Source organism: Erythrolamprus reginae, chromosome 4 (genome assembly GCF_031021105.1).
Source record: "Erythrolamprus reginae isolate rEryReg1 chromosome 4, rEryReg1.hap1, whole genome shotgun sequence".
Classification (NCBI taxonomy): domain Eukaryota; kingdom Metazoa; phylum Chordata; class Lepidosauria; order Squamata; family Dipsadidae; genus Erythrolamprus; species Erythrolamprus reginae.
In genome coordinates this window covers 136,201,374-136,214,215 of record NC_091953.1, presented here as the reverse complement: position 1 = coordinate 136,214,215, position 12,842 = coordinate 136,201,374, and the positions used below count along the sequence as shown (strand labels likewise).

Here is a 12,842-nt window from a genome sequence, read left to right as displayed (position 1 = left end):
ATTCTATTCTATACTATCCCATCCCATCCCATCCTACTCCACTCTACCTTACTCTGTACAATCTCCTCTACTGTACACTCACCTCTCCTCTCTATCGACTGCCTGTAGCCCCTTTTTTTTCCAAGGGTTGCAAATTCCAGACTTTTCTTTGCAGATTGTTGCTGCCCTTGGTCAAGGCCCTCCTGTCTACCAGGCTCTTGGTGGGAGGCTAAGCTCAAAGACTTGAAGCGAAAGCGCCGAATTGCTCTTCACATTCCTGTTTCCTCCTGGGTAAAACAGGATAAGATAAAAGGTCCCTTTTTATCACCAAAACAACCGGATTGCACTTTTCCACCCCATTTTTTTTTTCCATTTGGGTGTGCTCGTTTGGAAAGGAGCCTGTAGCATTTTCTGTCTCCCTCCCTGATTATGGTATTATTATTACAGGGTGCGTTCCAAAAGTAATGCAATTACTTTTTTAAAAAGGTAATTTATTGAACAGATTTGCACAAACACTTAAAATTCTTCAAAGTACTGTCCTTGGGCCTCTACACATTTTTTCCAGCAACTCTGTCATGACCGGTACGCGCCCTGGAAGGCATTTTCGGGGACCTCTCGCAAGGTCTTCGTCACAGCTAATTGGATCTCTTCTATGGATGAAAAACATACCTTGCCACAACGCACTAAGAATCCGCGAGTTCCTGGCCAAACACCAGGTGCCAACGCTGCCCCACCCCCCGTATAGTCCTGATGTCACCCCAGGAGACTTCTTTTTGCTCCCAGGCAGCCCTGAAAGGAAACTGTTGGGCAGCTTTTTGTACTCCGAGGCTTCAGGGAAGCTTCCCTGATGGTTCCGGATGACGAAAGAGCACGCATGCACGCTGGAGTTGACATAGGGCAGTGCCTCATGTGCCCTCCAATATAGCTCTGTGGGTCACCTGTTCTTCCTTCCTTCCTTCCTTCCTTCCTTCCTTCCTTCCTTCCTTCCTTCCTTTCTTGCCTCCATCTACCTACCAATCCATCCATCCATCCATCCACCCGTCTGTCTGTCTGTCTGTCTGTCTCTGCCTTTGTCTGTCTGTCTGTCTAGCCATCCACCTACCTACCTGTCTACCTGTCTGCCTACCTACCTATCTATCTATCTAGCCATTCATCTACTTACCTACCTACCTACCTACGTATCCATCCATCCATCCATCCATCCATCCATCCATCCATCCATCCATCCGTGTGTCTGTTTGTCTGTCTCTCTCTCTCTCTGTCTGTCTAGCCATCCATCTATCTACCTACCTACCTAACTACCTACCTACTTGTCTGTCTATCTATCTAACTATCTATCTGTCCAATATTTGACATGGTTCTGAGAAAAATGCCCAGTTTTAGCTGGGCTTGGTTTAATTCTATGGATTCTCCTTAATTGGAATTTCTGCTATTTTGGCTTCAGTTGAATCTTGGCAGCGTTGTTACTAATTTAGTCATTTTATGAGCTTGACTTACGTATTGTTTATAGAACTCTATAAATATTTTGCTTGGTGTGCTTTGTGTGGTCTGCTTGCTTTTTAAAAAGGAATATTGCATTAATTAAACCTAAGATTTCTGAAAATTTGGGACAGCATGCAAATTGATTTTGTCTCAAATCCATATTCATTTCAAATAATTGAGTTTTTTGCTTGGAGCATTGGCTGAAATTAGTACAGAACCTTTTTTTGGAGCAAAGCATGAGATTTGATATGGGCTTTTAATGGCATATCGATGCCTTCAATGTTTTATTTATTTATTGTATTTATATGCCGCTCACTCCAAACAGACTCTGAGTGGCTAAATATATAGGTAGTCCTTGACTTATAACACTTTGGTTAGTGACTGCTCCAAGTTACAACGGCACCGAAAAAAGTGACTTTATGACCTTTTTTCACACTTAACGACCGTTGCACAATCCCCACGTTTGCAGGATCAAAAATCAGACTCATTGTTGTGATGGTTCCAGTAGCCCGGGAGGTCACATAATTCCTTCTTTGCGACCTTTGGGGGAAGCCACATTTGTTTACCTACCTTAAGTGATTCACTTAAGAACTGTGGCAAGACAAGTTGTAAAATGGGGCAAAGCTCAACGTCTGTGTCCCTGAGCCACAGAAATTTAGGAGCTCGGATGTGGTCATAAGTCGAGGACTGCCTCTATTTTACGACTGTATCTATTGTCTGTAAGAGAATGGAGGTAGGTAGGAACTTTATAAATCATATAAATAAATATATAAATATATATAAACTTAGGATAGGTCCTTTTCTGCCATCAATTCCTTCCTAAACTGTCTATTTTATCTTTATGTACTGTATTTTTTCGGAGTATAAGACTCACTTTAGTTTGGGGGGAGGAAAATAGGAGAAAAAAATCTGCCTACCAGGTATTTATCTGGCTAGCGTCCTTCGTCTGATCAGTTTCAGCACATTACTTTATCCTCTGGTTAGGGCTGAAAAAAAAGATTCTTGGAAGCGTGTAGCAATGAAAAAATGTTTGCAAAGACTTGGGGCTGGAAAAAACATTCTTGGGGGCGGGTAGCAATGAAGAAAGCTTGCAAAGACGTAGGGCTAGAAAAAACATTCTTGGGAGAGGGTAGCAATGAAAAAAAGCTTGCAAAGACTTCGCGCTGGAAGAAACATTCTTGGGAGCGGGTAGTAATGAAGAAAGCTTGCAAAGACGTAGGGCTAGAAAAAACATTCTTGGGAGCGGGTAGCAATGAAAAAAAGCTTGCAAAGACTTCGCGCTGGAAGAAACATTCTTGGGAGCGGGTAGTAATGAAGAAAGCTTGCAAAGATGTAGGGCTAGAAAAAACATTCTTGGGAGAGGGTAGCAATGAAAAAAAGCTTGCAAAGACTTCGCGCTGGAAGAAACATTCTTGGGAGCGGGTAGTAATGAAGAAAGCTTGCAAAGACGTAGGGCTGGAAAAAACATTCTTGGGGGCGGGTAGCAATGAAGAAAGCTTGCAAAGACGTAGGGCTAGAAAAAACATTCTTGGGAGAGGGTAGCAATGAAAAAAAGCTTGCAAAGACTTCGCGCTGGAAAAAACATTCTTGGGAGCGGGTAGTAATGAAGAAAGCTTGCAAAGACGTAGGGCTAGAAAAAACATTCTTGGGAGAGGGTAGCAATGAAAAAAAGCTTGCAAAGACTTCGCGCTGGAAGAAACATTCTTGGGAGCGGGTAGCAATGAAGAAATGATTTGTACACTGTTTATGCTGTTGTGAGCCGCCCCGAGTCCTTGGAGAGGGGCGGCATAGAAATCTAATAAATTATTGTTATTGTTGTTGTTGTTGTTGTTGTTATTATTATTATTATTATTATTATTATTATTATTATTATTATTATTATTATGTATATAATGAAGTTTTTACACGTTAGCAAAAAAGGAAAAATTAACCTGTTGATCTGCAATGAAGATCAACTGAGAAATGGTCATTTTTAAACACCACGGATTATCTGTCCGCTATTCCCGGTGCAGCTTTCTCTTCTGAGTAACCCTGTTAGTAGCAAAGCTGTTTCTCAGCTTCTTCTGTAAAAAAAATAAAAAATAAAGCTATAGCTGTTGGAAGTGGCTGTTGGTTAATAATGGAGCCGCTGTCTACCCAAGGGAAAATATCTCTTTGAAAAGGAGGAGCCTCATTGGGAAGGAGCTTGAAAGCTACAATTGCAGAATCAGGCTCTTAAAAACCTCCTTTAAGTGCTCCGTAACTTCCCTTTTGAGCATTGCAACAACAAAAAAAAGCAAAGAGGAAGTTAAGTGAAAATAATGGCCTCTTCGTACACTAAATAGGATCAATGTAAGCAGAAATTTTTGGCAGATTTCAATTTGCACAATTTGCATAAGTGCCAAAGCCCACTGCAACAACATCACCAAGAAGGCTGCAAGAGTTGTTAATCTAATCGTACGTAGCTTCTGCTCTGGCAATCTCACACTACTTACCAGAGTTTACAAAACTTTCGCCGGACCCATCCTAGAATACAGCTCATCTTTTTGGAACCCATATGGCATCTAGGACATTAACACCCTTGAAAATGTCCAAAGATACTTCACCAGAAGAGCCCTTCACTCCTCCACTCGAAATAGAAGACCCTACGAAAATAGACTTACTATCCTGGGTCTAGAAAGCTTATAAGTACGACGCCTTAAGCATGATCTACCGTAAGTATTGCCCACAAGATCATATGCTGCAATGTCCTGCCTGTCAACGACTACTTCAGCTTCAACCACAACAACACAAGAGCACACAACAGATTCAAGCTTAATATTAACTGCTCCGAACTTGACTGTAAAAAATATGACTTTAGTAATCGGGTTGTCGAAGTGTGGAACTCATTACCGGACTCCGTAGTATCTTCCCCTAACCCCCAACATTTTACCCTTAGATTATCCACAGTTGACCTCTCCAGATTCCTAAGAGGTCAGTAAGGGGCGTGCACAAGGGCACTCCTGTGCCTCCTGTCCCCTGTCCTATAGTCTCTCCCATATCTCATCTATCGTATCTACTATCCCTATATCTTTTCTTCTATTCTCTTATTGATACATTTCATTCCTATATTTTCACTTCCATTCTTTATCTAATATATATTTTACTCGAGTATACCCTCTATAACCTCTCTACATGGGGCGACCTCTGAAAAGTGTTCGGAAACTTCAGATCGTGCAGAATGCAGCCGCGAGAGCCATCGTGGGGCTTCCAAGATTCGCCCACGTTTCTTCAACACTCCATGGCTTGCATTGGCTGCCGATCAGTTTCCGGTCACAATTCAAAGTGTTGGTCATGACCTTTAAAGCCCTACATGGCTTTGGACCAGACTACCTCTGGAACCGCCTGCTACCGCACGAATCCCAGCAGAGTCCTACAGAGTTGGCCTTCTCCGGGTCCCGTCGACTAAACAATGTTGTTTGGCGGGCCCCAGGGGAAGAGCCTTCTCTGTGGCGGCCCCGGCCCTCTGGAACCAACTCCCCCCGGAGATTAGAATTGCCCCCACCCTCCCAGTCTTTCGTAAACTACTCAAGACTCATTTATACCGCCAGGCATGGGGGAGTTGAGATATTCCTTCCCCCTAGGCCATTACAAGTTATGCATAGTATGTCTGTGTGTATGTTTGGTTTTATAATAGGGGTTTTTAGTTGTTTTATTATTGGATTGTCACATGCTGTTTTTATCATTGTTGTTAGCCGCCCCGAGTCTGTGGAGAGGGGCGGCATACAAATCCAATAAATTATTATTATTATTATCATCATCATCATCGTCATCATCATCGTCATCATCATTATTATTGTGTATTATTGTGCATTGGACAAAATAAATAAATAAAACAAAATAAAATATCCTTAAAGACCAGTAGAGCTTCCTGTCTATATAAGAATTAAGGGAGAGTTGTTGTCCTAAAAGAGGTTCGGGGGGAACATATCATTCAACACCAACCAGGAAAATAGTAGACGTGATCCTTGACTCACAACCTGTGGCTTTGCATTTTGCATTTCTTTTTACAATTTTTGCAATTTTCTTTTTCTGAAAATAGTAGGACTTGCCTTTGCAAACCTGCATTGGATTGGACTTACTCACTTACATTTCTTCTTGGAAAAACCGGAAACAGCAACTGGAATTTGTGAAACTGTTTGCTGCCTGCTCAAGTCACAAACCGAAGGATTTGTCTCGACAGGGAAATGTTGAAGAGTCTTAATAACAATTTAAAAAAAAGAAAGATGTCCAGAACCCGGCAGCCCCGAAGAATGTGTGCGATGAGGGCAAGATCGTTATTTCACCCTGGCCTGAAAATTATTTTTATGCAGAAGCTTAAAAATCGTGTTTGTCCTTTAAAAAAAAATAGTTTATTGTGCACCGGCATTCCAAAATGATTTTACGTCATTTCTAAACTGAGTAGGTCACCTTTGATGTTTGTTTTTTAATTTCCTTTTGCAAAAGTGAAGGAGTCAGTATTTAGGTCGGTTATGTTTTATTTTACTTCTTTTAGCTCACTTTTTACCCTGTTTGAGATACAGATTTGCTGCAGTATTTTTTTCTTCTACTTATGGGGCAGAAATGTGTCTTTTGCGTGGCTTATTCTTCCTCGCATACAAAATGTAAGTGATTAAATCTTGTCACATCCAGTAAAAAAACCACCAGATTCCTGAGAATTGTCTGTAAGGGTTGCATTTTCTTAAGGAATTCATCTGGATCTTATTTTAAATCCATAAAATCCAAATAGTGAGTCACCGTGTTTATACTAGATCTGGAGTATTAATAGAAGAAGACATCATTAAAAAGTATGCAATTCCCCCACTTCTGTTAACACACCCTGCTTCTACTTTTAAAAATTAGTGTTAAATAATAATTTTTTGGGGTTAAGAATTCTCAAGACATTTAAAATGACGCATCCCTTTTAAGCCACGTGTTTCAGATCCAGCATTTGCGCTCTCTTTCGCACGCTCTCTCTCTCTCTCTTTGCTATAATAATAATAATAATGATAATAATTTATTAGAATTGTATGCCGCCCCTCTCCGTATGCCGCCCATATACGTAATGCCCTCATGGATATTTTGTAAACTAGCAATCTTCTATAACTATAAAAGCGAAGTGCAAGGATGGGCTATATGCTAGAATGGTGGGATCGCTATTCCGGTGGCGGCAATGGAGCATGTAGGTTCGCTCCATTGCTGCTGGGCGTGCACACACCATGCACGCCCAATTAATAATAATAATTATTATTATTATAATTATTATTATTATTATTTATTAGATTTGTATGCCGCCCCTCTCCGAAGACTCGGGGCGGCTCACAACAACGATAAAAACAATATTATACTGGCACAAATCTAATATTAAAAAAACCCTAAAAACCCTACCATAATTAAAAACCAAACAGCACATACATACCAGACATAAATTATAATAAGCCTGGGGTAAAGGTGTCTCAAATCCCCCATGCCTGGCGGTATAGGTGGGTCTTAAGTAGTTTACAGAAGACAAGGTGGGTGGGAGCAGTTCTAATCTCCGGGGGGAGTTGATTCCAGAGGGCCGGGGCCGCCACAGAGAAGGCTCTTCCCCTGGGGCCCGCCAGACGACATTGTTTAGTCGACGGGACCCGGAGAAGGCCAACTCTGTGGGACCTTATCGGCCGCTGGGATTCGTGCGGTAGCAGGCGGTTCCGGAGGTACTCTGGTCCAATGCCATTTAGGGCTTTAAAGGTCATGACCAACACTTTGAATTGTGACCGGAAACTGATCGGCAGCCAATTGGTGCAATTCTGGTAAAAATTACTGTTTTTTTTACTTTTTACTGCCGGAAGGACGTCCGTGCACGAGATTTCTGTTGCTGCACATGTGCAGCAGCCGAATCGCGCTGTGGGGCCACCAGCAAAAGCAGCCTGCCTGAGCTCCGGCCACGTAGCCTGCTCTCTGCTCTCCCGCGCCACAGGAGAGAGAATGGCCGTGCGGCCGGAGCTCAGGTCCACCCAGCCTGCTCCCCACACCATGGACCATCTTCTCCTTGCCCCTGCAGGAGGTCATGCATCGGAGCAAGTTAAGGGACAGGTGGGGTGGCCGAGCGGGCAGCGAGCGGGCTGCTCGCTGCAAAGCTGCCGCGAGTGGGGGGAGCGGCAGCGAGCAGAGCAGCAAGCAGCGGTGGTCACCTACCTTACTTTGGCCTATTTTTGGCCCTTTTTGCTTCTGCGCATACGCGTGCTTCCGGCCCATTCCTGTAGCGGCGGGAATGGTGGTCCGCCCCTAGCGAAATGCCATTCATGCGTCATCAGAAAATCTCCAGAACCATAAAGCCTACCAACTTGAAATTTGACACGTGTGCCCCTCTTGGCTTCTAGGTCAGTGATGGGTAATCTTGTTGTGAGTGCTGGGGAGCGCAAGAGGGGGTGTCACATGCATATGTGCCCCCACACATAATTCATTGCTCCTCTATGCATGTGCATGTGACCCCTTGTGCTTCTCCCGCTTTTGGCACACAAGGATTTGTCTTTGGTGCAGATGCTCTCGGTGTACATTAAATAAAATATACATTTGTCAAAAACAGAATAGAATAGAGAATAGAATAGAATAGAAAATAGAATAGAATAGAAAATAGAATAGAATAGAATAGAATAGAAAATAGAATAGAACGGAACAGAACAGAATAGAATTTTATTGGCCAAGTGTGATTGGACACACAAGGGATTTATCTTAGTGCAGATGCTCTCAGCGTACATAAAAGAAAAGAGACATTTGTCAAGAATCAGGAGGTCCAACACTTAATGATTGTCATAGGGGTCAAATAAGCAATTAGTAAATAATCAATATTAATAGAAATCTTAAGGATACAAGCAACAAGTTACAGTCATACAGTCATAAGTGGAAGGAAATGGGTGATTGGAATGATGAGAAAAAACTAGTAGCAATAGAAGTGCAGACTTAGTGAACAGTTTGACAGTGTGGAGGGAATTATTTGTTTAGTAGAGTGAGGGCGTTCGGGGGAAAAACTGTTCTTGTGTCTAGTTGTCTTGGTGTGCAGTGCTCTGTAGTGACATTTTGAAGGGTGGGAGTTGAAACAGTTTGTGTCCAGGATGTGAGGGGTCAGTAAATAGTTTCCCCGCCCTCTTTTTGACTCCTGCAGTATCCAGGTCCTCAATGGAAGGCAGGTTGGCAGCCATTGTTTTTTCTGCAGTTCTGATTCTCCTCTGAAGTCCGTGTCGGTCCTGTTGGGTTGCAGAACTAAGCCAGACATTTATAGAGGTGCAGATGATAGACTCCCTGATTCCTCTGTAGAACTACAGAGAACAGCACTGCAGGCTACTTCAGCTAACCGCTAGCTGTAATTCAGCAGTTCAAATCTCACCACCGGCTCCAGGTTGACTCGGCCTCCCCTCCTTCCGAAGTGGGTCAAATGAGGACCCAGATTATTGGGGGCAAGAAGCTGATTCTGTAAAACCGCTTAGAGAGGGCTGTGAAAGCACCAGGAAGCAGTATATAAGTCTAAGTGCTATTGCTGTTGCTTGCTACAACTTTTCTGTCTTTTGTGCAGTTGTGGCCGCTGCTGTTGCTGCTGCTTTCTTCTGCTTCCTGTCGGAGGAAGTCTGCTTGATGGAAATTGTTTCAAGACTGAGTTTCAAACCCGTCTCGGCTTTTTCTTGGGGACGACTCGTCCTTGCTGCGAGTTCCCTGCCACTCTGAAGTGAATTTAGAATACGCTGTTAAAATTGGGAACGAGGGGTTCCTGGGTTGCTCTCTGAGCTGGGTGGTTTTCCTGCAGATGTTTTGTGAGCCAACTAGGTAACATTGTCAGTGCTGGAAGGAAATGGGATTTGGAAAGAGAGAGAGAGAGAAGAAGAAAGGGAGGAAGGAAGGAAGGAAGCAAAGAAAGAAAAAGGAAGGAAGGAAAGGAAAGAGAGAAACAAAGAAAAAGGAAGGAAGGAAAGAAAGAAAGAAAGAAAGAAAAGAGAAAGAAACAAAGAAAAAGGAAGGAAAGAAAGGAAGAAATGAAGGAAGGAAAGAAGGAAAGGAAAGAGAGAAAGAAACAAAGAAAAAGGAAGGAAGGAAAGAAATAAAAAGGAAGGAAGGAAAGGAAAGAGAGAAAGAAAGAAACAAAAAGGAAGGAAGAGAAAAAGAGAAAGAATGGAAGGAAGGAAGGAAGGAAGGAAGGAAGGAAGGAAGATGTCCTTGATCCTTTCTGATGCTGGTGTTTTCTTGCAGACGTTTCATGACCCAAGTAGGCAGTATCATCAATGCTAGAAGGGGATGGGGTTTGTGAAGAGGAGGAGGGGGAGGAGGATGGGGTCCTTGTTGCTCTGAGTGTCTTGTTTTCTTCCAGATGTTTCATGGCCCAACATCATCACTGCTGGAAGGGAGTGATGTTTGGGAGGAGGAGGAGGAATAATGCGGAGTCTTAGTTGCTCTCTGAGCTTGATGGTTTTCATCAGTGCATTTGTGAAGAGGAGGAGGGGTCCTTGGTCCTCTCTGAGCTTGCTTTTTTTCCTGCAGACATTTCATTACCCCACTAGGTAACATCACCCTTTGTACCGGTAGTAAGGAGTAGTGTTTGCTGTGAGCTTTATATTCTGGCATCTTGCCTGTCTGTTTGGGTGGAGATTCTTTGGTTGGGCTGTTTACTGATGTTGGTTGTAATTTGTATTTACATTGTTTTGTATTTATTGTTATTATTGTAAGCTGCCCAGAGTCCAATCTGGAATTGGGCGACATATAAATTGCACAAATAAATAAATACAAAAAATATCCCTTTTAGCACTGATGATGTTACCTAGTTGAAACATCTGGAAGAAAACAAGCAAGCTCAGAGAGTCAACAAAGGACCCCACAGTCCCCTCCTTCTCTTCCTCCATCTCCATTTTTTAAATTCTACATTAATATACTCCCATAGCTCTTGATATGCCTCTCCATTCGTCGGTCAGTGAGTGATTCAGCAACCGACGTAAGAGATAAAGTGCTGATCTCCCTGCACAACCCCAAAACACACAACACTGTTGTTCCATTACAGCAACAGCATTTAGACAGGTGTCAGTCAGACCAAATAGATTCATAGCAATAGCACTTAGATTTATATACCGCTTCTTAATGCTTTTACAGTTCTAAGCGGTTTACAGAATCAACATATCACCCCCAACAATTGGGGAACTGAGATATCTCCCCTTGCCTATGTAGTTTTATGTATGGTATGTTGTATGTATGATTTTTAATTAATGGGGCTTTTAGACTTTTAATGTTAGATTTATTATTATAGACTTTTAATATTAGATTTGTCATTGTATATTGTTTTATCACTGTTGTGAGCCGCCCCGAGTCTGCAGAGAGGGGCGGAATACAAATCTAATTAATAACAACAACAACAACAATAATAATAACAACAACAATAACAATAATGATATTGATAATGATGATGATAATAATAATAATAATAATAATAATAATAATAATAATAATAATCTGGGTCCTCATTTTACCCACCTTGGAAGGACGGAAGGCTGAGTCAACCTTGAGCTGGTGGTGAGATTTGAACTGCTGAACTACCACTAGCAATTAGCTGAACTACCAAGTGTATTAACGAAACCCTTTTATTTCTCCAGCTGATGCTTGAAACCTGAGTCGCTTTGCGGCCAGGTCCATGTTTTAGTAGCATCTCGCTCCTTCCCTTTTCCCCCTAAAGTTTTGTTTTTTTCCCGAACAGCTGGGCGATCCTTCCATCTTTCCAGCGGTCATCGTGGAACATGTGCCGAGTGCCAATCTCCTGAACAATTACTCGGGCTTATCTTGCGTGACGGAACCCAGCGACATGATAACGGAGAATTCGCTGGACGTGGCGGAGGAAGAAATTATAGAAGATGATGATATCACCCTTACAGGTGCGTGTAAAAGACGTTTTTCTTCTTCTTCCTCCCATTCCAGGTGAAGATAGTATGACTCAACTGGGTACAGTTTGCATCCAAGCCAAAAGTTGTGGTTTACTTATGAAGTAAGGTTACAAGGCACGTAGCTCTCACAGGAATGTTCGAGGGGGAAGTTGGTATTCCTATCGTGTCGCGGGAAGCCAGCAGAAGAGAATGAGTAGTGCCAGGGGTCAGTAGATCATTGACTGGCATTGTGGGGAAGGTTAGAGATGAGCGTCCTCATTCCGTTTCCCTCCAAGGGTGAAGTGCATGTTGTAATATGCTACCTGAATGCTAAGGATAGGAACGATGCTGCGATGGGGGCCCAAGATGCTTACTTGAAGCACACATAATTGATAGAGTCAGTGTGCCCGAGAATTTCTTGACCGTTTTGAGATTGAAGGCGAGGCTTTTCTCAACTGTATAGTGACAGGAGGTGACACTTGGGCTTATCACTAGTGTTGGGCGAACACGTTGAAGTTCGGGTTCAGCGGGTTCGGACGAACTTGACGTCAGAGTTCGGGTTCGGGCCCTGAACTCGGGCCGAACCCCAATCCCAAGACCTCTGGCCCGGCGTGAGGTGAAGCGCTGGGGGAGGGGGAGGTTAGGCTCCTATCCCCAGGCGCTCAGTGGGGAGAAAGTCCTGACCGTGTGCCTCCCTGTCTTTGCAGCCGGCAGGAGAGCCGCAGTGGAACAAGCGAGAGGCTCCTAGGCGGGCTCCAGGGTCAGGCGCGGCTCTTACCCCCCCTACGCGGTGGCCAAGCAAATGGGATATGGGATTCCCCGCCTCCTTTTGCTTGTACTCACCCCCAGTCTGTGGGAAATCCACGCCTCCCCTCTGTGCGCCAAAGGTCCGGATTCCCTCCGCCCTTTTAAAGCCCTTCAGGGGTGGAGCCCTCCCCGTCTCTCCCTCCTGCCTACCGCCTGCTTAAAGCTGCCGGCCGGGATCCTGAATAGCTGGCATGTGCAGAGCGCCTCACACCCTCCTCCGCTGCTGCAATAGTATTGCGGTGTTCGATCGAACGCCGAACCTGAACACGGACTTCTGGAAAAGTCCGGGATCAGGTTCGGTATACCGAGCGCGGCCAAGTTCAACCCGAACCCGAACTATGCAAGTTCGGTTCGCCCAACACTGCATATTACCCTGCTCCAGAGAGCAAACCTCAATCAATGCAGTGGCACCATCCCATTCTCCGTACTGAAGGAGCGGGTCCAGCAGTCACATGGGTTGCTCATGTCCAATCCGGTGGAACTGAGCCTAGTGTTAAAAAAGCTTGCTGGATCCGCCCCTTCCCCAGAATTCGCTCAGTTCGCATATCCTGCGGTTGTATTGTGATAGCTCGTTCAACATTCTAACACCTTCCCTTCGATCTTTCCTTCAAAAGTAGTAAGAATTGTTTATCCTTATTTGTTTACTTGCACTAATAGCGCCAGCCGTTTGTGGCTCGGCTTTTTTCCTTGGGAGAAGTTGCGGTT

The 12,842-nt window shown here is 43.8% G+C and overlaps 1 protein-coding gene across 2 annotated transcripts in view; it reads left to right on the top strand.

The window, feature by feature from the left end:
- Window positions 1-12,842, top strand: part of ELF1 (E74 like ETS transcription factor 1) — an 89,857-nt gene that overhangs the window by 52,677 nt on the left and 24,338 nt on the right. For both annotated transcript variants that reach the window (XM_070751372.1, XM_070751373.1), the window contains exon 3: window positions 11,168-11,342. In XM_070751372.1, the coding sequence (XP_070607473.1) occupies window positions 11,168-11,342 (175 nt within the window). The remainder of the gene's footprint in view (window positions 1-11,167; window positions 11,343-12,842) is intronic.